General features: G+C 38.5%; 1 protein-coding gene across 10 annotated transcripts in view; it reads left to right on the top strand.

Annotated features, from left to right (window-relative positions):
- PTPN13 (protein tyrosine phosphatase non-receptor type 13) overlaps window positions 1-23,989 on the top strand; it is a 218,767-nt gene that overhangs the window by 42,864 nt on the left and 151,914 nt on the right. For all 10 annotated transcript variants that reach the window (XM_070458176.1, XM_070458174.1, XM_070458177.1 and 7 more), the window contains exon 2: window positions 10,745-10,864. In XM_070458176.1, the coding sequence (XP_070314277.1) occupies window positions 10,750-10,864 (115 nt within the window). In that variant the 5' untranslated portion in view covers window positions 10,745-10,749. The remainder of the gene's footprint in view (window positions 1-10,744; window positions 10,865-23,989) is intronic.

Here is a 23,989-nt window from a genome sequence, read left to right as displayed (position 1 = left end):
CCAGGGAAGTTCAAACTTGTATTTTTTAATTGTAATTTTGATGTATCTAAGAAAAATTTGTCTGATCCAGAATCACAATGGTTTTTCTGCTAACTTAAAAGAAATACATACTGTATATAGCCAAGCTTATTGAAAATTATTTTTAATGAATATTCTTATTAAATTTCAAATTCTAAAACCTAGTTGTTAAGTTTCTAAGGTCAGTTATTTTATTTTACTTGTAGAAAAGATTATAGTCACTTTTAGGGGAACTTTTCATTGAGTATATAATCCTATTTTTAAACTTAATTCATTAAAATGCCTCAGTTGTTTTAAACTGCATTGATACAGTTAAAAATTGACTTCTAGAGACTTCCCTGGTTGTCCAGGGGTTAAGGCTTGGAGCTTCCACTGCAGAGGGCATGGATTCAATCCCTGAAAATTTCATTTAAAAAATTTTGACTTCTAAAAGTATTTCAGTTGTCTGACTGACCCCCCCACCAAAAAAAAAATTCTTCTTGAGTACTTAAACAAGTCTCTAATGAATGGAAACTTGTAAACATGCTAAGATTTAAGTTTTTTTTTTATGTTCCAGTGGTATTTGTGGTATTTTATATAAGCCTGAACTCATTTTCTCAGTTACATTATTTAAATTGGAATCACAAGCAAATCTGTTATTCTGACCTATTTTTCTTAAACATTATAAACAGCTGAAATACCAAATATGTACAGATACTAATATATGGGCTTTCTTCTCTTAAAATTTTATGAAATTCATTGTAAATTTTCCTGAATTAAAGATGTTTGTAACTTTGGGGATTGCTTTCTCAACTCGCTGTGATTTCTTAATGACCTTAGCTGGTCCTTAGACACAACGGTGAGTGTCTCTATGCTCCAAACCAGTGGCACACACAGACCTTTGTTTTATAGCTGCTTTGTTCTTGAAACAGGTACTCTGACAGTCCTGTTTCTTTTTTTCTTCCCCCAAACTTTGAACTTTTTATTTTGTATTGGAGTATAGCCAGTTAACAATGTTGTGGTAGTTTCGGGTGAACAGCAAAGGGACTCAGCCATACATACACATGTATCTGTTCTCCCCCAAACTCCCCTCCCATCTCCAGGCTGGCACATAAGGTTGAGGAAAGTTCCATGTGCTATAGACTAGGTCTTTGTTGGTTATCCATTTTAAATATAGCAGTGTGTACATGACCTTCCCAGAGTCCCTAACTATCCCTTCCCCCCAGCAACCATAACTTCGTTTTCCAAATTTGTGAGGCTCTTTCTGTTTTTAAGTACGTTCATTTGTATCATTTCTTTTTAGAGCCTGCATATAAAGGATGTCATATGGTATTTCTCCTCCTTTGTCTGACTTACTGCACTCAATATGACACACTCTAGGTCTATCCATGTTGCTGCAAATGGCATTATTCCCTTCTTTTTAATGGCTGAGTAATATTCCACTGTATATATGGACTACATCTTCTTTATCCATTCCTCTGTTGATGAACATTTAGGTTGCTTCCATGTCTTGGCTATTGTAAACAGTGCTGCAGTGATCATTGGGGTGCAAGTATTCTTTCAGATCATGTTCTTCTCTGGATATATGCCCAGGAGTAGAATTTCATGGTCATATGGTAGCTCAATTTTTAGTTTTTTAAAGAACCTCTGTACTGTTCTCCATAGTGGCTGTACTAATTTACATTCCCATCAACAGTGTAGGAGGGTTCCCTTCTTTCCACATTGCTCCAGCATTTGTTGCTTGTGGATTTCCCTCATGGCTCAGCTGGTAAAGAATCCGCCTGCAACTTGGGAGGCCTGGGTTCAATCCCTGGGTTGGGAAGATCCCCTGAAGAAAGGAACGGCTACCCACTCCAGTGTTCTGGCCTGGAGAATTTCAGGGACTGTATAGCCCCTGGAGTCACAAAGAGCAGGACATGACTGACTTTCACTTTCATTTCATTCTGATTGTTGTGAGGTGATATCTCATTGTAGTCTTGATTTCCATTTCTCTAATAACTCGTTATGTGGAACAGCTTTTCATGTGCCTATTGGCCATCTGTATATCCTCTTTGGAGAAATGTTTATTCATATCTTCTGCCCATTTTTTGAGTCATTGTTTTGGTATTATTGTGCAGTTTGTGGGTCACCCACCTGATGGGTATAGGATTTGATTTTATCATGATTGCACCCCTCCTACCATTTTTATGCAGCTTCTTCTTTGTCTTTGGACATGGGGTTTCTTTTTTTGGTGGGTTCCTGTGTCCTCCTTTCGATGGTTGTTTGACAGCTAGTTGCAATTTTGCTCTCACAGGAGATGAGCACACATCCTTCTCCTCTGCCATCTGAGTGGATTGTTTGTTTGATGCTATTAAGTGTCATAAACTGTTTGTAAATTTTGGAAACTAATCCCTTATCAGTCACATCATTTGCAAATATTTTCTCCCAATCTGTGGGTTGTCTTTTCATTTTATTTATTGTTTCTTTTGGTGTACAAAACTTTTTGAGTTTAAATGGGTCCCATTTGTTCATATTTGCTTTTATTTCCATTATTCTGGGAGATGGATTGCTGTGATTTACATCATAGAGTGTTATGCCTATGTTTTTCTCTAGGAGTTTTATAGTGTCTGGTCTCACACTTAGGTCTTTAATCCATTTTGAGCTTATTTTTGTGTATGGAGTTAAGAAATGGTCTAATTTCATTTTCTTTTACTTGTGGCTGTCTACTTTGCCCAGCAGAGTTTGTTGAAGAGACTGTCTTTCCAGCATTGAGTAGTCTTGCCTCCTTTGTCATAGATTAATTGACTGTAGGTGCTTGGGCTTATTTATGGATTTTCTATCCTGTTCCATTGATCTATATTTTTGTTTTTGTGCTGGTATCACACTGTTTTGATGACTGTGGCTTTGTAGTACAGTTTGAAGTTAGGGAGCCTGATTCCTCCGGCTCTGTTATTCTTTTTGGAGATTGCTTTGGCTATTCAGTGTCCTTTGTGTCTCCATATAAGTGTTGAGATTTTTTTTTTTTGTTCTAGTTCTGTGAAAAACGTCATTGGTAATTTGATAGGGATTGCATTGAATCTGTAGATTGTCTTGGGTAATATAGTCATTTTGACCATATTGATTCATCCAATCCACGAACGTGGTATATCTTTCCATCTGTTTATGTCTTCTTCAATTTCTTTCATCAGCATCTTACAGTTTTTAGAGTACAGGTCTTTTGTCTTCTTTGGTAAGTTTATTCTTAGGTATTTTACTCTTTTTAATGCAGTGGTAAATAGGATTGCTTCTTGAATTTCTCTTTCTGATTTTTGATTGTTAATGTATAGGAATGCAACAGACCTCTGTGTATTAACTTTACCAAATTCTTTGATGAGTTCTAGTAGTTTTCTGGTAGCATCTTTAGGATCTTCTGTGTATAGTATCATGTCATCTGCAGCGGCAATTTAACTTCTTTTCCAATTTGGGTTCCCTTTAGTTCCTTTTCTTCTCTGATTCCTTGTGTCTAGGACTTCCAAAACTATGTTGAATAAAACTGGTAAGAGTGGACATTCTAATCTTGTTCCTGATCTTAATGGGAGTGCTTTCAGCTTTTCACTGTTGATATGACCTAGTTGTAGGTTTGTCAATTATGGCCTTTATTGTGTTGAGGTATGTACCCTCTATGCCCACTTTCTGGAGAGTTTTAATCATAAATGGGTGTCAAATTTTGTCAAAAGCTTTTTCTGCATCTATTGAGATGATCATATGGTTTTTATTCTTCAATTTGTTGATGTAGTGTATCATACTGATTGATTTGTAGATGTTGAAAAATCCTTGCATCCCTGGGATGAATCCTACTTGATCATGGTATATGATCTTTTTAATGTATCATTGGATACAAATTGCTAATATTTTGTTGAGGATTTTTGCATCTATGTTCATCAGTGACATTGGCCTGTAATTTTCTTTTTTGTGGTATCTTTCTCTGGTTTTGATATCAGGGTGATGGTGGCCTCATAAAATGAGTTTGGAAGTTTTTCTTCCTCTGCAACTTTCTAAAACAGTTTCAGAGTAAGTGTTAACTCTTCTCTAAATGTTTGATAAAATTCACTTGTGAAGCCATCAGGTCCTGGACTTTGTTGGAAGGTTTTTAGTCATGGTTTCACTTCAGTGCTTGTGATTTGTCTGTTCATATTTTTTATTTCTTCCTGGTTCAATATGGAGACTATCCCTCTCTAAGAATTTGTCCATTTCTTCCAGGTTGGCTGTTTTACTGGCATACAGTTGTTCATAGTAGTCTCTTATGATCCTTGGTGTTTCTGTGTAGTCAGTTGTAACTTCTTTTTCATTTCTAATTTTACTGATTTGGGTCCTCTTCCTTTTTTCTTGAAGGTTCATCAATTTTATCTTTTCAAACAACCAGCTTTTAGTTTCATTGATCTTTGTGAATGTTTTCTTTGTCTCTATTTCATTTATTTCTGTTCTCATCTTTATGATTCTACTTCTGCCTTCTACTAACTGCCTAAGTTTTGTTTGTTATTTGTTCTCTAGTTGTTTTAGGTGTGAGGTTAGGTTGTTTACTTGAGATTTTTCTTGTTTCTTGAGGTAAGATTGTATTGCTATTAACTTCCCTCTTAGAATTGCTTTTGCTGCATCCCTTAAGTTTTGGACTATTGAGCTTTTGTTTTCATTTGTCTCCGGGTAATGTACTCTTATAGTTCTGTTTCTTTAGAATCTATTTAAATGGTCCTAGTTCATCAGTCAATCCCCAGACAAGTTGTCATATCACTTGAGTGGATTCAAATCTGTTTACTCTTTCATTCTTTTTGGAATGTTTGTATGCTTTTATATGTTTCCTATTTGCTGAGTGCCACAAATCCTTCAGGATTAAAATGACATCATTAGAATCTTCCTGTGGCTTTATCCAACTCTGTGGGCACAGTATTAAGGTCATGGCAATAATACCTATGTGAACCAAAAACATAATGATGATTTCGATTATTTATTTGATAGTCTTTCCAACAATGTGGTTCTCATGTAGCCTACCACTTTCAAGGATATAAAAGTGAATTTTATGCTTATGTGTATTGTAAAGCAAGACCTTTTTGATAGTAAAATAATGCCAGTCATTTATTCGCACCCCAAGTTATCTCATATTGTGTCCAAAGGAAGCAATTAAAGTAGTAAACTCTTTAGAATGTTCGTAACTTTTCCCCTCTTAATATTTTTTTTTTCTATACTTCCTTTTTGTTGCATCCGTCTTCCACTTCTGCATCTCTTTCATTCCCTTTCTTCTCTTTCCTTTCAGAGCTACTGATCTGGAGAGCTATAGTAAAGGTGAATAAAAATAACAGAGAGAAATTGTGATGATATGCAGTTGCCAAACTTGGTGATGGTAGACAATTTATAAGCTATAGTTATGTGTTATTTGTTTGAATTTTAGAAAACCACTTTAACATTACGTTATCTTGAGACTGGGTGATTAGAGGGTTGAGGTAGTTTTTTAAAACAGTAAACCTCTTTTCTAGCAAAGTTAATGCATTTAAAGTATCTAATCTCTTGTGTTAGAAGGAATATATGTCTTTAGATGTAATATCTAGCTATGTTTTGGTGGATTAATAAATTCCCACCAGAGATACATACAGCTCTTACACTAAGTAGGCAAATTTAAAAAATTTAAAATTTAAAAATTAAAAGAGGATTAATAACATATAAATCAGACCTCACTGAATCAAGCAATAAAGGTATGATTTTTGTAGACAGAAAAAATGTTGTTGTCTGATAGTTACTTTTAATTTTTCTTGATCTTATTTATGGGAAAATTTTATTTTAAAAACCAATTTCTTTATACCTAGAATAGTTAAATTCATACAGTCAGAAAGTACATTGGTAAATGCCAGGATCTGGGAGAGGGAGTTAGAAGGGAGAATGAGGAGCTAGTGTTTAACGGGGACAGAGTCTCCGTTCAGGACAGTGAAAAATTCGGAGATGGCTGATGTGAGAGCTGCATAGCAGCGTGGCTGTGCCTGGGGCCCCTAAACTGTACAGCTGCTGCCGCTGCTGGGTTGCTTCAGGCGTGCCCGACGCTGTGCGATCCCACAGACGGCGGCCCACCGGGCCCCGCTGGCCCTGGGATTCTCCAGGCAAGAGTACTGGAGTGGGGTGCCATTGCCTTCTCCAGTGAACTGTACAGTTAGATATGCTTAAATTACTATGTTTTATATTAGGTGACTTTTTACCACAATAAAAAATATATTTTATAAACCTATCTCTAAACTTCCCAGGTGGCTCCGTGGTGAAGAATCCAGCTGCCAATGCAGGGGACATGGGTTCCATCCCTGGGTGGGGAAGAGCCCCTGGAGAAGGAAATGGCACCCCACTCCAGTGTTCTTGCCTGGAGCATCCCATGGACAGAGGAGCCTGGTGGGCTACAGTCCATAGGGGTCACAAAGAGTCGGACCCAACTTTGTGACTAAACAACAAAAACCAGTATCTTAATATTTAACACGGTGTGTGTGAGAATATAGCATTTGCTTTACAATAGATGATCATAGCATCGTGCTTTGCCCTCACTTCTCTTTCTCTCTGCCTTCCCTCCTCCTTCCCCTCCCCCCTTCCTGTCTTTCTGTCTCTTTTACCTTCGTGAGGGGAAGTTATTCTTTATATGAAACTCAAGTTCACGCTTCTCTATTCATCCTTTGAGAATAATAACTGCAGTCACTTATGTTGAAAATATAATGTTATTTCTTTAACTAAAAGTCTGAAAGAAAGAAAGTGTTAGTCACTCAGTCATGTCCAACTCTTTGCGACCCCATGGTCTGCAGCCCACCAGGCTCCTCTGTCCATGGAATTCTCCAGGCAAGAATACTGGAGTGGGTCGCCATTCCCTTCTCCAATAATTAGGGCTTCCCTGGTGGTTCAGATGGTAAAGCATCTGGCTGCAATGTGGAAGACCTGGATTCGATCCCTGGGTCAGGAAGATCCCCTGGAGGAGGTCATGGCAACCCACTCCAGTATTCTTGCCTGGAGAATCCCATGGACAGAGGAGCCTGGCAGGCTACAGTCCATGGGGTCACAAAGAGGCAGACGTGACTGAGTTACTTCCCTTTCACTTTCTCCAATAGTTAAAAGTCTAGTCTATACATTAAGTAACATTTCAGTCTTCATTCAAAGATGAACCACTTCCTTCCTCCAGCTGGGATTAGCAGTAAGTGGGAAGCAGTGTGACTGGCTTCCCTTCTTGTTGTTCATCTCCTCATCCATTTGCCAGTTGCTGTATCTGATTCCATTGGGGTTTAAACTGGGGGTATGCAGAAAGGTAGAGAGGCAAACGATTTTTTACTAGCCTTTTGTTATAAAATGGCTTCGTGCTCTCTGATTCATTGTGTGCTTAAGGCTGACCTTTTTCCTTGTGTTTTCATGGGCTTCCTCCACTGGAGCGATCCTTCATGTGACACTTGGGAAAGCTTTTCCTTCTAGCCAATACCCAATTCTCCTTCCTCTCCCTCTGCTCCCTCCCCGCTCACACTTCCTTTTCTGATGCTTCCTCGTTTCCTCCTCCTTCTGGTTGGTACTCTGGGAACCTCAGGCCGTACTCCAGGTAGAATTTTTTTTAACAGCTTTGTAATTACTTAGTTAAATTTTATTTTGGCTGCGCCGGGTCTTCTTTCTTTGAGCCGGTTTTCTCTAGCTTGCGTCCAGCAGGGGCTGCTTCCAGTTACTTCTCAGCGCAGAGTCTGCTCTTGTGGAGCACAGACTCTAGGCGCGTGGACGGCAGTAGTTGTGGCACGTGGGCTCTGTAGTTGCAGTTTGCGGGCTCACGGGCTTAGTTGCTCCACAGCGTGTGGGATCTTCCTGGACCAGGGATCAAACCCGTGTCCCCTGCATTGGCAGGCGGATTCTTTACCACTGAACCACCAGGGAAGGTTCTTTTTTTTTTTTTTTAAACATTCATTTTATAAAATACCTTAAAAGAACAGATAAAACTGTACTGGAGTTTACATAATAACCAGAATTGAAAAAGGATGAATAAAATATAAATTAATTGAACACATAGCTATTTTGCCACATTAAGCAAGTTTTAAAAAGTCATTAAAAATAAAATAGTAATTGAGAAGAAAGTCCATTGTTTTAAACAGCTTTACTGAGATATAATTGACATACCATTAAGAGAATTCGCCCTTTTAAAATATACCTTCAGAGTTCTTCAGCCATTACCACAACCTAAAGTTGGGGACATTTTCATCATCTGGGTGGGATTTCATTAACGCAGAGCTATGTGTTCCTGCTTCTCGCCCCTCTTCCCCTCCCCTACCCGGCCAATATTAGAGTTGCGCGCTCCAAACAGAGCTTGCCTCCTCCCCCAGCTCTCCTCTGTGCCCTCTGCTCCCTCTGACTGCTGTCTGAATGATCGCCTAAGCCTTCAGATTCCTGAAGTGTCAAGCTCAAGTCCATGGTGTCCTCCCTACCTCCAGGGAACACATACCAAACACCAAAATGCCCCTTCTCACCCCCTTCCACTCGAAGAGGCATGAGAATCAGTACAGCTGTCTTCAAAGAAATTCTCTTTATGCAATTTTCTCCCTTCTGTTTATACCCTGTGTGTAGGCTTTAGAGCTATCTAACTGGTTCTCATTCATATTGCTTTGGAACTTTGCTAGTTCCAAAGACTAGTCTTTCTCACAAGTCACGTTGGTATCTGGTGGCTAATAGTGTCTTCAGTTGAAATTTCCAATTTAGTATAGTGTTTTATGTAGAAGATTATTCAGATACCTTTTAGAAAGGAATGAAGCTTCTATTTTTTTAATTCAATAACTGTGCCATTACTGTGCTATCATATAATAAAGTACATGAGAAACTTTGAGAGTTGGAGGGGAGGGGATCTGAATAAATTGTCCCTTTCTTGTTCAAGCTGGATAAAACCCCTGTGACTTTTTCAAAGCCTTGTTTTACATCTTCCCTTTAACCACCACATTGCTCATTTAAGTAGACACCCCTCAAGGCAGACTCTAAGAATTAAATGCTATAGTAAACATGTGAAAAGGAAAGTAATAGGACAAAGCTGGCCTCATGTATAGAACTGTAGTTGATGTTTTTCCATCTGGGTTAAAGTATCATAAATGTAAATTAAAAGAAAATATTAGGTTTTCTTGATAGCTGAGTAAGCAAAGTCAACTTTTATCAGAAAAAGATGTTTATTTTTAAAATGTCTCTTAAAGTTTAATGAAGGATATAATTAAAAAAAAGAAGTATTTAACATTTTCTACTCCTTCTAGTTTCTTTTCCAAACCCACTGCTTCTGCCTATCAATAGATATACATTATTCTTAATTTGGTTTGGTTAGTGTAGAAATCTCAGTGATCATTACAAAGAGCAACTTTCTTTTCAAGGAAAGTTAATTTAGGAAAACTCATAAAGGAAGATTTTGACTAGCAGCATTTCCCTCTTCCAAAGTGAAAGGATTATTGAGCCCCATGGAAAATCTTGTTTCATCAGTATATTGCCTACACATTGAGTGCTTTAAAAAAAACTTGACCTTACAAAAATGTCACAACAGAGGCACCTTTCTGATTTTCTGTTAATTCAACTTCTATAGTGTTTTAGATTACAAAGCGTGATTACAGGCATAGCTTCTTTGCTTGCCACAGCCACCTCAAAATGGCAGTATTGTTACTGTTTTGTTATTATTCCCATGTCACATATGGAAAACTGAAGTTTAGATATAAAATGACTTTCCCAGGGGCAAATGGTATGTTGGCAGCAAAAGCTGAGTCTAGAAATATTTAAGTTTATTTAGTGCAAAATTATAGTATATTTTTAGAAATATAGAAATCAGTGAATGGAAAATAATGTGTCCATCTTATTTCTGACTTTTTCCACCATGGTCATTGGTTCTCCTCTCTATTCTTTTTACCTGGGATGGATAGAATGAACCCTGGAACTCCAGTCTGGTTGCTTTGATTTAATTGTCTGTACTTTTGGTGTCTCTGGTACTTTGAGTCTCTCTTCTCCCATGAAGTAGTCACCTCTGTCACCAAATCAGTCTTGGTCTGCTTGCCACATGACAGGCCAGTAAATCAGGAGAGGAGAAATAGCGACTTTATTTGGGAAGCCAGGTGTCTGAAAAGATGGCAAACCTGCGTCCTCCAGTACCATCTTATCAGGATCTGATTGCCAGTTTCTTTTATAAGAGAGGGGGAGGAGGTGAGGAAGTAAAATTAGAAAGCCATAATTCTTGCAAAATATCTGCTGGGTTGGCCAGCATCAGAGAGGAGATGTGTTAATTTCTTTTGTGCAGCCTTTTACAGGTGGGCAGGGTCAGAATGTCTCCCTGTGAACTGAACAAAGGCACTTTAGTTTAACATTCAGTCAGAGGGGCGGGACTCCTCGAGGCAGGTCATTGTGTATGCTATTAGCTATAGACAGCATCCTTCTAGTGATTATAGTAACAAACATAACAAAAAGCAAAGGTTAAAGTTAAAGAAACAGATCCAACACGGAGTCAGAGTTTGTTCTTCCCTGTTACACCACTATGGCCATTCTCCAGGTCTGTCTCTGAAGTTGACAGTTTTGGGCTAGGGCATATGGTTGTTTTGAGAGTTCTTTTCCTCTTCACTCCTTTCTGTCTGCTACTTGAAGCTGCAGGACTATGTAGTATATATACTGAAGGCCATATTGAGAACTTAGATGGACAAGGGCTTCATAGACTCATTACCGATAGAGAACTTTCACTACTGCAAGTGCGGTGAAGTGGCTGATGTGTAGACCACCTGTTGCCTTTGTTTTGTAGGTAATATGCACGTGTCACTAGCCGAGGCCCTGGAAGTTCGGGGTGGGCCACTGCAGGAGGAAGAAATATGGGCTGTATTAAATCAAAGTGCCGAAAGCCTCCAAGAGCTATTCAGAAAAGGTAAGTGTGTGTGTGTGTGTGTGTGTGTGTAGGGTCGCAGAAAAGCAGCTACTGTGGCAGACTGTAGAAAACAGTGCTTTCTTTTATCTCTCTTAGAACTGAAAAAGCTCAGATCTTCTCTGCTTTCACTGGAACATCTGTATGCTAAGCACTGAAAATATCATAGTGATTAAAACTGAAAATCTTGCCTATCTCTCTAGAACTTACAGTCCATTGTGGAAAATACCTGTTAATAAAATACTTATATAAACAAATGTAAAAAATGCAATCTTGACAAGGACTGCCAGGGAGGGAAGTCAGTTGACTGTGAGAGCCCAGAGTAGGAGGTTTTGACCTGGTGAAGAGGAAGCAAAACAAGACTTCCCTATAAAAGTCACCCCTGAGCTTAGACCTGAAAAAGAAAAGTTAACCAGGCAAGAGGGAGGGAAAAACATTCCTGGCAGGAAGAATTATATGTGCATCCCCGAAATAATGAAAACTGAATAACTAGTATAATGCTGCCTGATGAGGTGGTTACCTGGTGCAAATGGTTGTGTGACATTTTGGAACTAAAAAATTTACAGAGTGAGTCACTGTTTATTTCTTCAAAACCATTTGATACTGTGTTGAAAAGCTCCACACGAAGATGGTGTTTGCCATTTATACCTTATGTCCAACTCTAGTTTAGAATAGTAGGTAAAGAAACCAAACTTCATCTAAACTTCATCTAAAGAAAGAATTCTGCAACTCCTGCAGCTTAATTCCAGAAAAATGAATGACCCAATCAAAAAATGGGCCAAAGAACTAAACAGATGTTTCTCCAAAGAAGACATACAGATGGCTAACAAACACATGAAAAGATGCTCAACATCACTCATTATCAGAGAAATGCAAATCAAAACCTCAGTGAGGTACCATTACACGCCAGTCAGGATGGCTGCTATCCAAAAGTCTACAAGCAATAAATGCTGGAGAGGGTGTGGAGAAAAGGAAACCCTCTTACACTGTTGGTGGGAATGCAAACTAGTACAGCCGCTATGGAAAACAGTGTGGAGATTTCTTAAAAAGCTGGAAATTGAACTGCCATATGACCCAGCAATACCACTTCTGGGCATACACACCGAGGAAACCAGATCTGAAAGAGACATGTGCATCCCAGTGTTCATCGCAGCACTGTTTATAACAGCCAGGACATGGAAGCAACCTAGATGCCCATCAGCAGACGAATGGATAAGGAAGCTGTGGTACATATACACCATGGAATACTACTCAGCCGTTAAAAAGAATTCATCTGAATCAGTTCTAATGAGATGGATGAAACTGGAGCCCATTATACAGAGTGAAGTAAGCCAGAAAGATAGAGACCAATACAGTATACTAACGCATATATGTGGAATTTAGAAAGATGGTAACGATAACCCTATATGCAAGACAGAAAAAGAGACACAGATGTGTAGAACAGTCTTTTGGACTCTGTGGGAGAAGGCGAGAGTGGGATGTTTCAAGAGAACAGCATCGAAACATGTATATTACCAAGGGTGAAACAGATCACCAGCGCAGGTTGGATGCATGAGACAAGTGCTCAGGGCTGGTACACTGGGAAGACCCAGAGGGATCGGATGGAGAGGGAGGTGGGAGGGGGGATTGGAATGGGGGATACATGTAAATCCATGGCTGATTCATATCAATGTATGGCACAAACCACTACAATATTGTAAAGTAATTAGCCTCCAACTAATAAAAATAAATGGAAAAGAAAAAGAAAGCAACTTTAAAATTTATTTTAATTAATTGATCTGAAGTTAAATGGTTCTATGAAGACCTACAAGACCTTCTAGAATTAACACCAAAAAATAGATGTTCTTTTCATTACATGGGACTGGAATGCAAAATTAGGAAGTTAAGAGATAGCTGAAGTAACAGGCAAGTTTAGCCTTGGAGTATAAAATTAAGTGGGGCAAAGGCTAACAGAATTTTGCCGGGAGAACACACTGGTCATAGCAAACACCCTCTTCCAACAACACAAGTGACGACTCTACACATGGACATCACCAGATGGTCACTACCAAAATCAGATTGATTATGTTCTTTGCAGTTTAAGATGGAAAAACTCTATAAAGTCAGCAGAAACAAGACTGGGAGCAGACTGTGGCTCAGATCATGAACTCCTTATTGCAAATTTCAGACTTAAATTGAAATAGGGAAAACCACTAGGCCATTCAGGTATGACCTAAATGAAATCCCTTACATTATACCGTGGAAGTGACAAATAAATTCGAGGGATTAGATCTGATAGAGTGCCTGAAGAACTATGGATGGAGGTTCATAACACTGTACAGGAGATGGTGATCAAAACCATCCCCAAGAAAAGGAAATGTGGAAAGGCAAAATGGTTGTCTGAGGAAGCCTTACAAGTAGCTGAGAAAAGAAGAGAAGCGAAAGATAAAGGAGAAAAGTAAAGATTTACCCATCTGAGTGCAGAGTTCCCAAGAATAACAAGGAGAGATAAGAAAGCCTTCCTAAGTGATCAGTGCAAAGAAATAGAGGAAAGCAATAGAATGGGAAAGACTAGAGATCTCTTCGAGAAAATTAGAGATACCAAGGGAACATTTCATGCAAAGATGAGCACAATAAAGGACAGAAATGGTATGAACCTAACAGAAGCAGAAGTTATTAAGAGGACCTGGCAAGAATACACAGAAGAACTATACGAAAAAGATCTCAATGAGCCAGATAACCAATATGGTGTGACCACTAACCTAGAGCCAGACATCCTAGAATGCAAAGTCAAGTGGGCTTTAGGAAGCATCACTGCAAACAAAGCTAGTGAAAGTGATGGAATTCCAGCCGAGCTATTTCAAATCCTAAAAGATGATGCTGTGAACGTGCTGCAGTCAATATGCCAGCAAATTTGGAAAATTCAGCAGTGGCCACAGGGCTGGAAAAAGTCAGTTTTCATTCCAATCCCAAAGAAAGGCAATGCCAAAGAATGTTCAAACTACTGCATAGTTGCACTCATCTTATATGCTAGCAAAGTAATGTTCAAAATTCTCCAAGCAAGTCTTCAGCAGTACATGGGCCAAGAACTTCCAGATGTTCAAGCTGGATTTACAAAAGGCAAAGGAACCAGAGATCAAATTGCCAAAATCCATTGGATGATAGTAAAAGCAAGTGAACTCCAGAAAAACATCTACTTCTGCTTCATTGACTATGCCATACCCTTTGTGTGCATCTAGGCAAACTGTGGAAAATTCTTTAAGAGATGGGAATACCAGACCACCTGACCTGCATCCTGAGAAATCTGTATGCAGGTCAAGAAGCAACAGTTAGAACCAGACATGGAACAACAGACTGGTTGCAAATTTCAGAAAGGAGTATGTCAAGTCTATATGTTGTCACCTTGCTTATTTAACTCATATGCAGAGTACATCATGTGAAATGCTGGGCTGGATGAAGCACAAGCTGGAATCAAGATTGCTGGGAGAAATATCAATAACCTCAGATATGCAGATGACACCACCCTTATGGTGGTGAAAGTGAAGAGAAACTAAAGAGCCTCTTGATGAAAGTGAAATAGGAGAGTGAAAAAAGCTGGCTTAAAACTCAACATTCAAAAAGCAAAGATCATGTCATTCAGTCCCATCACTTCATGGCAAATAGATGGAGAAACAATGAAAACAGTGACAGACTTTATTTTCCTGGGCTCCAAAATCACCTCACATGGTGACTGCAGCCATGAAATTAAAAGATGCTTGCTCCTTGAAAGAAAAGCTGTGACCAGCCTAACAGCATATTAAAAAGCAGAGACATTACTTTGCTGACAAAGGTGTGTGTAGTCAAAGCTATGATTTTTCCAGTAGTCATGTATGGATGTGAGAGTTGGGACTATAAAGAAACCTGAGCACTGAAGAATTGATGCTTTTGAACTGTGGTGTTGGAGAAGACTCTTGAGAGTCCCTTGGACTGTAAGGAGATCCAACCAGTCCATCCTAAAGGAAATCAGTCCTGAATATTCATTGGAAGGACTGATGTTGAAGCTGAAGCTCCAATACTTTGGCCACCTGATGCGAAGAGCTGACTCACTGGAAAAGACCCTGATGCTGGGAAGGATTCAGGGCAGGAGGAGAAAAGGGTGATAGAGAATGAGATGGTTGGACAGCATACCGACTTGAGGACATGAGTATGAGCAAGCTCCGGGGGATAGAGTAGGACAGGGAAGCTTGGCATCCTATGGTCCATGGGGTAGCAAAGAGTCAGACATGACTGAGAGACTGAACAACAAAAACAATTAATTAAGCACAAAAATCATAACAGAAATAGGGGAAGATTTGAGGATAGTCAAAGTTCTCGAAGTGGATCCCTGGAGGGGTAACAGCCGTGTCACCTGAAGCCTTGTTAGATATGCAGATACTTAGGCTCACCCTAGACCCACTGAACACTCCTCTGGGTGGAGGCCCGCCTTTTGTGTTTTAGCAAATCTTTAAGGATGTTCTGATGCATGTTAAAGTTTGAGGGCCATTATACAGTTGACTTGCTGAAGACTAGGAGCCATGGGAACCTTTTGAAAGGTCTGGAGGTTAGGTGGCTGCTGATTGAGTTAGGAAAGTCAGGAGCGCAGAGAAAGAGTGAGGGTTGATGGTGATGCTTTGGTTTTGCTGCTGTCGTTTTCCAATCAGAGGCAGGAACTTAAAACAAGGTTAGGACCCACCCCATTCTTTATCCCCTGGAGTAGGAAATGGCAACTCACCCCAGTATTCTTGCCTGGAAAATTTAGTGGGTAGATAAAGGAGCTTAGCAGGTTACAGTCCATGGGTTTCAAAGAGTCAGACAACAGCTGAGCGACTAAGCACAGAAGGACGATTCTTCTATAACCTAGAGATTTGACAATCTTTGATTAGAGTTAGGATTCATTTAAAGGAAATTTATTCCTTTTATCTAACACGACTTACTTAGAACCTGGTTATTTTCAGTGGACCTTGTTTGCCTCATTTTAATTTTTCAGAGAATTTTGAGAAAAGTATTGGCCCTCCGGAGTACAGAGCAGGTAGCTCTGCTACAAAGGTGTTTTTGAAGGAAGGCTATGTTGGTGGCATTACTCAGCTAATTAACAACAGTCCATCAATGTTGAAAAAGCATCTCCTACTTGTGAGGTATTGTTTGGAAGATTCCAGGAAGTAGAAGGTGTTGCTTGCCCTTAAGGGATATGCACCAAGTAGCCAGGTGCACGTGGAAAGTTTACTAATTCAAAAGCAGTGTGCCAGATGTGTGCTGGAGACAGGAGGTACTAGGGATGTTCAGAGGAGGGAGAAATCATGCCTTTTTTCATTATGCTAATGGGGAGATCGCTGCCCTGCCCATGACTCAGAATATAAAGCATCTGGCGCACTGTGAGTACCTAAAGGTTTCCTTCTTTCAAATTTTGTAACATTAATAGAGATTGAAACTTCCCCAGTGGCTCAGACAGTAAAGAATCTGCCTGCGCTGCAGGAGATCTGGGTTCGATCCCTGGGTCGGGAAGATCCCCTGGAGGAGGGAATGGCTCCCCACTCCAGTATTCTTGCCTGGAGAATCCCATGGACAGAGGAGCCTGGTGGGCTACTGTCCTTAGGTTGCAAAGAGTCAGACACGACTGAGTAACTAACACTTGCACTTTCAATAGAGATCAAACATCTGAATATTAAGTCCTTGTCATAGAGATGCAGTTATTGTGTAACATATTGGCCCATTACAATAAAGAGATTTATTGGATGTGTTCATAAAATTAATTGTGAGGCAGCTATATCTTAAACACTGCCCAGTGGGATTTGGTTATCATAAAGCCTTCTGTTCAACTCACAGAATAACATCAGTTATACAGAGAAATTGAATTTGTATTCTTTGGCAGTCTGGAGATTACCAACTCTTATGATTGCCAGTTGGAATTTTCTATTTATTTGGAGGAAACTCATGCTTATTTGATTTAGTTTATCTGAAATCTAAGGGTTTCCCAGATAGCCCTGTAGTTAAGAATCCATTTGCAATATAGGAGACATGGGTTTGATCCCTGCGTTGGAAAGATCTCCTGGAGTTAGAAATGGCAACCCCCTCCAGCATTCTTGCCTGGGAAATCCCATGAACAGAGGAGCCTGACAGGCTACAGGTCCATGGGATCTCAAAGAGTTGGACACGGCTGAGTGACTCAGCACAGCACATCTGAAATCTCTGGTTTTTTCATTCCTTTTATTTGATAGCACACTGTCTTTTTTTTTTTTCTTTTTAGCAGTGTCTTCTTGCCACAAGTTCTTCTCCTAACTGTTTTAAAAAACTGAAATAAAAATAACTACTTTGTTTGCTTATTTTGTGGATGAATGGTGTTTGTCTTGGTAGACACACTTATGAATAATACTGAGAACATTATGGGGAACAGAGCAGGTAAAATACAATGGTCTCCAAGAAATTTGTTTTTTTATAGTGTTTTCTCCTCTAGATTTTCTTTGTCCTTTTGTGTCTGTTATGTAATCTCTTAGTTCTTATGGATTTTTTTTTTCCTTTATTTTCTTGAGCTTGTAAATTGCTACTGTGTCTTTTTCAGTGCAAATTGACATTCCTATTAGTATAAATAAAGGCTGAAAATAAGCATTTCTACTGGGGGATTATTGAACATAAGGTCAAGAAAATTATTTCTTCATGTTCTTGAGACTCCTAGTAATTTGAGTCCTTTTTAAAAACAAAACTGTTGTGGTAAATATTTCTAGAATAATGATATCTAAGCATGACCTTGTTGAGAGATATCATATTCAAATGTGATTCCAAACATCTTGATGATGGTGATGATGATAAGTGGTTCTTTTGTTATAAGTTCCTTAGTGTTACTGTCTTGTGAATATTAAAACAAGATCAGTGTGATTACTTTTTAGAGTTTTTTGAGATTTTTGTCACAGCCTTGTCACATGATCTAGTTTTTGTAATATCCTATAGGATATTTGTGGGAATTTGAAAGAATGTGTTTTTTCTATTTCTAAGGTATAACTTAAGCTTGTTAGATGTTTGTGCTTTTGAATTTTTTTCTATATCCTTATTGCTTGGCATTCTTACTCTGTCAAATTCTTAGGGAAAGTTTAAAATTTTCACTATAATGATGTTTTTGTCTGTCTTCTTATTTCATGTTTTTGTGCTATTTTATGATACATATAATGGCTGATGACTAATTTAAATGGACTGGATCTTTTTTCACTGTAAAATAAACTTCCCCCTCTCCCATTTTTACTACTCATCGCCTAAAATCCTATCCCTCTGCTCTTAATATTGTCACCTCTGCTTCCTTGCGATTTACCTAGTATGTTTTTTATCCTTCCTTAATTTTCAAATAATTTGTATTGTAACTTAGATAGCACTTGTAAATAATAAGATAGCTGAATTTTACCTTTTTGCCTCACTAATTTCTTAATTAGGAAATTAAATGTGGCCATGGAGATAAAAGTTCTGGAGGAATTTCATAATCAGAGGTCCACTTGTGTCGTGACTTCTAATTATATATATATTTCTCAGTTCATCTTATTAATTGATTAGGAAAGCTTATATCCAAAAATGTATACATACTTAAGATTTTAGCTTTTACATCATGGATGAACTCATGTAGGGGCTCATGATAATTAAGTTCTGGATAATTTTTTTAAAAAATACTGTTCTCACATGCGTTCTGGATAATCTTTAGAAATGAAATTGTTGCTGTGTTGGAAGTTTTAGCTTACAGTTACAAATTCTGATAAAGATGGCTTATCCTTTTTTCTTTTATGAATCATACATTCAATATCATACCTAAGAAATCTTTGTCCAACTCAGAGTCACAATTAGTGTCTCCTATACTTTCTTTGGGTTTCCCTGGCGGCTCAGTGGTAAATAACTCATCTGCCAATTCAGGAGGCCCGGGTTTGATCCCTGGATCAGCAAGATCCCTTGGGGAAAAAATGTCAACCCCCTCCATGTATAGCCTGGGAAATCCCATGGACAGAAGAGCCTGGAGGGCTGCAGTCGATGGCGTCACAATAGAGTCAGATATAACAGCGACTAAACAACATGCTTTCTTCTAGAACTTTTATACTTCTAAGAATCAAAAATTTTTTCTGCATCTACTGAAACATATGGCTTTGATTCTTTAGTGTGTAGCAAAGAAATAAAGACAAAAATAAGCAAAAGGGACATAATCAAATATTCATACGCTTTTGCAAAACAAGGGAAGTAATAAATAAAAGTAAAAGACAACCTTTGGACTGAGAAAATATTTGCAAATGATGTGACTGACAAGAGCTTAATTTCCAAAATACACAAACAGCTTATACAACCTAATTTTAAAATGGCAAACCTAAATAGACATTTCTCCAAAAAAGACATTCAGTTCAGTTCTATTCAGTCACTCAGTCATGTCTGACTCTTTGCAACCCCATGGACTGCAGCATGCCAGGCTTCCCTGTCCATCACCAACTCCTGGAGCTTTCTCAAACTCATGTCCATCGAGTCAGTGATGCCATCCAACCATCTCTTACTCTATTGTCCCCTTCTCCTCCTGCCTTCAATCTTTCCCAGTATCAGGGTCTTTTCAGTTCTTCACATCAGGTGGCCAAAGTACTGGAGTTTCAGCTTCAGCATTAGGCCTTCCAGTGAATATTCAGTAGTAATTTCCTTTAGGATTGACTGGTTGGATCTTTTTGCAGGTCAAGGGACTCTCAAGAGTCTTCTCTAACACCACGGTTCGAAAGCATCAATTCTTCGGTGCTCAGCTTTCTTTATAGTCCAACTCTCACATCCATACATGACTCCTGGAAAAACCATAGCTTTGACTAGATGGACCTTTGTTGGCAATGTCTCAGCTTTTTAATGCTGTCTACATTTGTCACAGCTTTTCTTTCAAGGAGCAAGTGTCTTTTAATTTCATGTCTGCAGTCATCATCTGCAGTGATTTTGGAGCCGCCAAAAATAAAGTCTCTCACTGTTTCCACTGTTTCCCCATCTATTTGCCATGAAGTGATGGGGCCAGATGCCATGATCTTAGTTTTCTGAATGTTGAGTTTTAAGCCAGCTGTGTCACTCTCCTTTTTCACTTTCATCAAGAGGCTCTTTAGTTCCTCTTTGCTTTTTGCCATAAGTGGTTTCATCTGCGTATCTGATATTTCTCCCAGCAATCTTAATTCCAGCTTATGCTTCATCCAGCCTGGCATTTTGTATGATGTATCTGCATATAAGTTAAGTAAGCAGGGTGACAATATGTAGCCTTGATGTATTCCTTTCCTAATTTGGAACCAGCCTGTTCAATGTCCAGTTCTAATTGTTGCTTCTTGACCTGCATACAGATTGTTCAGGAGGCAAGTCAAGTGGTTTGCTATTTCCATCTCTTTAAGAATTTTCCCCAGTTTGTTGTGATCCACACAGTCAAAGGCTCTGGCATAGTCAATAAGGCAGAAGACATACAGATGGCCAAAGACATATGAAAGCATGCTCAACATCACTAATTATTAAGAAACACAAGTCAAAACTACAATGAGATACCACCTCATACCAGTCAGAATGGCTATGATTAAAAATTCTATAAGTAGCAACTGATGGAGAAAGTATGGAGTATAGGGAACACTTTGGACTGTTGGTGGGACTGTGAATTGGTACAGCCACTATCAGAACAGTATGGAGGTTCCTCAAAAAACTAAAAATTGCCATATGATCCTGCAATCCCAGTCCTGGGCATATGTCTGGAGGAAGCGCTGATTCAAAAAAATACACATGCTCCAATGTTCATAGCTGTACTATTTACAATAGCCAAGCAACCTCTGTGTCCATTGACAGATGAATGGGTAAAAAATGTGATACATGTGTATACATGCATACAAATACACAATGAAATATTACTCAGCCATAAAAGAAGAATGAAATAATGCCATTTACAGCTTCATGGATGGACCTGGAGATGATCCATCTTAATCACCTGGGGATGATTTAGCAAAGTGAGTCAGAAAGAAAAAGACAAATGCCATACGATATGACTTTTATACGGAACCTAAAATCTGACACAGACTTGTCTATGAAACAGAAACAGATCCACAGACATGGAGAACAGACTTGTGGTTGCCAAAGAGGAGCAAGGAGGTGGAGGGCTTGGATGGGGAGTTTGGGACTAGCAGGTGTAAAGTGCTGTATATAGAATGGATGCACTATATATAGAAGGTCTTACTGTGTAGCACAGGGAACTATATTCAATATCTTGTAATAAACCATAATGGAAAAGAATGTATACATATATATATATAGTAATGAATCACTTTGTTATACCGCAAAAACTAACATAACATTGTAAATCAACTATATTTCAATAAAAAATAAATAGATAATGCTCTAAATTTGAAACTTAATCCCTCAGTTATGTTAGTCACATTTAAGTTCTTAAAAGCCATTTGTGGCTGTGCATGCCTGCTCAGTTGCTTACTCATGTCCAACTCTTTGCAACCCTATGGACTGTAGCCCACCAGGTTTCTCTGTCTACGGGATTTTTCCAGCAAGAATGATGAAAGTGTTTCCTCCTCTAGGGGATCTTCCCAACCCAGAGTTCAGATCCACCTCTCCTGCATCGCGGGTGGATTCTTTACCACTGAGCCAGCAGGGCTTACAGTGAGTCACCTGGAAGACCCAGGTTTGATCCCTGTGTTAGGAAGAGCCCCTGGAGAAGGCAGTGGCAACCTGCTCTGGTATTCTGGTGTGGATAACTCCATGGACAGAGGAACCTAATGGGCTACAGTCCATGGGGTTGCAAAAGAGTTGAAGATGACTTAGTGACTGAACAGCAACAGCAGTGATATGTGGCTGTCAGTTCAGTTCAGTTGCTCAGCTGTGTGCTATTCTGTGCAACCCTGTGGCTAGTGGCTACTAAAATATGCAGTTAGAATTTAATGTCCTACTAAACTGAGGTTCAAGAAAAGGGAATTCGCTAGTGGTCCAGTAGTTGAGAGTCGGGTTGGGGAACTCATGTGGCGTGAGTCCACATGCCACAACTACTGAGCCCTTGTGCCACAGCTAAGACCTAACGCAGCCAAATAAATAAATATTTTTTTTAAAAGAGAAATATGTCTCTCCTTTTTGTGTGCATTTTCAGGCAAAAACTCAAGTGTGTTTACCATCAGCAAACCCTCACTGAGCAAACTGCTAAAAGGTGTATTTCAGGATGTAAGAAATTTAATTCAGAGGGAAGAAGAAAGCTTCAAGAAGGAATGAAAGCAAATTAGTCAACTTGATAATAAATCTAAATAAACATTGGCTGTATGAAATGTCCATCATGATGTCAAATTTGACATTATAAATAAATTAGTAAGACTTAGACTTGGATAGATGGTAGGAGTAAAACAGCGTACAGGTTTGATTCTATTTATGAGAATGGTTGGTTTCTTGACCTTAAAGTTTGTAGTGGTAATCACAAAACAAAAATAGAGAAAATGTGGAACTTCCAATCTGGTGGAATCAAAGGAGAGTAAGTAACTCATTGCTTGAAAAGGGGGACAAAGTACTGAGCTTCAAACTGACTTACTGGTTGGGTTTGTTTCTTTAAGCCTTTATAAGAAATATGGAAAGTTTTGTGGATTAAAAGCTTTTGAGTAAATCTTTATGTAGTCTCTGCAGCTTTTAAAAGACCAAAGGCTAACTTGTCTCTCTATATTACATTCCTAATTATTTACAATCATAATTTTCTTGATTAACAGGGTTTCCTAGTTGTCTTTGACATGCTATGTCTTGTCCTGCCTTCATAAAGCCAGAATGAACAGGTTCTTCAAGTTAAATGTGTTTGAACCAGATATAATTACCCCATATGTTCCCTGGAAACAAACTATTAAAACCTGAAATTAATTTAGTATCTAGCATTCTTAAAATGAATAATGTGGGTTAACAAGTGTATAAGGCCCTTGTAGTAAATCATCCCTCCTCCACAACTATTGTCAATATACTGTGTTTGATTTGAAATTCTTTTGACTCTAGATGTGAAAAACAGGCCATTTTATGAACTTAAAGAGTCGTACATTTAGGATGAAATCAGCTACAGGTCATGCTCTCTAGCCCCCTCTTTGCTGACAAATATAAATTTACTATATTTTTTGTTTTAATTTAATAAAAGAATTTTTTCAGTCAGGTATAGTTGGCAGCATTATTCTTAATTGTGCTGTCTAATGAATTTTATAAATGTGCATAGTCGTGTAACCACAGCCTCGATTGTTTCTAGCACCCCAGGAGGTTTCTCTCCTGCTTCCTCTTAATCAATTCTTGGTTACCAAGAGTAATCACCATTATGACATATATAAGTTTTTAAAAGTCTGATTTTAAGCATCCTATAAATAGAATCATGCAGTGTGGACTCTTTTATGTCTGACTTCTTTCACTCAATATTTTGACAGCTTTTTCTACATTATGTACTAAATTTTTGGATGAAAACATTTTGCAATTCTCACATTTCTTTTCTCAAATAAAGCAATTAGGAGGCTTTATGCTTGTATCATTTAGTGACAAGTAAAGATTTTTTCTGTGTTGGGGTGATGTGTACCAGTCATGATTAATATTTTTATAAGAAATAGATTCTAATATTTCTTTTCGAAAAATAGATGTTTACCATTTAAATAAGCCTCCTCCCTCCTTTCCCTTTGAAAAGGAAAATTTCTTTCAGATAGGAGGGTGATCATCTAAAGAGCCACAGAGAATAGCATTAGTGAGCATAAAATATTTTTTATAAGTATCTCCAGATCATGCTTGTATGGAATCATGTCACCATAAATAAAGCCAGTTCCTCTCTGGAACACTATATATTTCCTTCCACTGCAGACTGAAAATATACAGTAATCTTCATTGACCTTTTCATCTAGTTCTTCAAAAATAAAATAAATGACAGTCACCCTTGAAATTTTTGGTTTTTCAGTCTTTGTATAAATTCTGGGTCCTTCAAACCTAAAGAGAAGTTGCAGAGTTCTTCCTTTAAATTTTGTGTTCTTTTTTCCTCCTGGCTTTGTGCAAATAGCAAGGGTAGAAGATCTTTAACCTGAAACTTTGTATTGGCTGGAAACCCCAAAACCTGCTGCTGTGTAAAGGGCCTTTACTGTATAACTTAACATCTATTGCTAATTTCTTCAGTTATAGTTTATTTTGTCT

This window comes from Odocoileus virginianus, chromosome 29, assembly GCF_023699985.2.
Source record: "Odocoileus virginianus isolate 20LAN1187 ecotype Illinois chromosome 29, Ovbor_1.2, whole genome shotgun sequence".
Classification (NCBI taxonomy): domain Eukaryota; kingdom Metazoa; phylum Chordata; class Mammalia; order Artiodactyla; family Cervidae; genus Odocoileus; species Odocoileus virginianus.
This window is presented reverse-complemented; position numbering and strand designations above follow the sequence as displayed.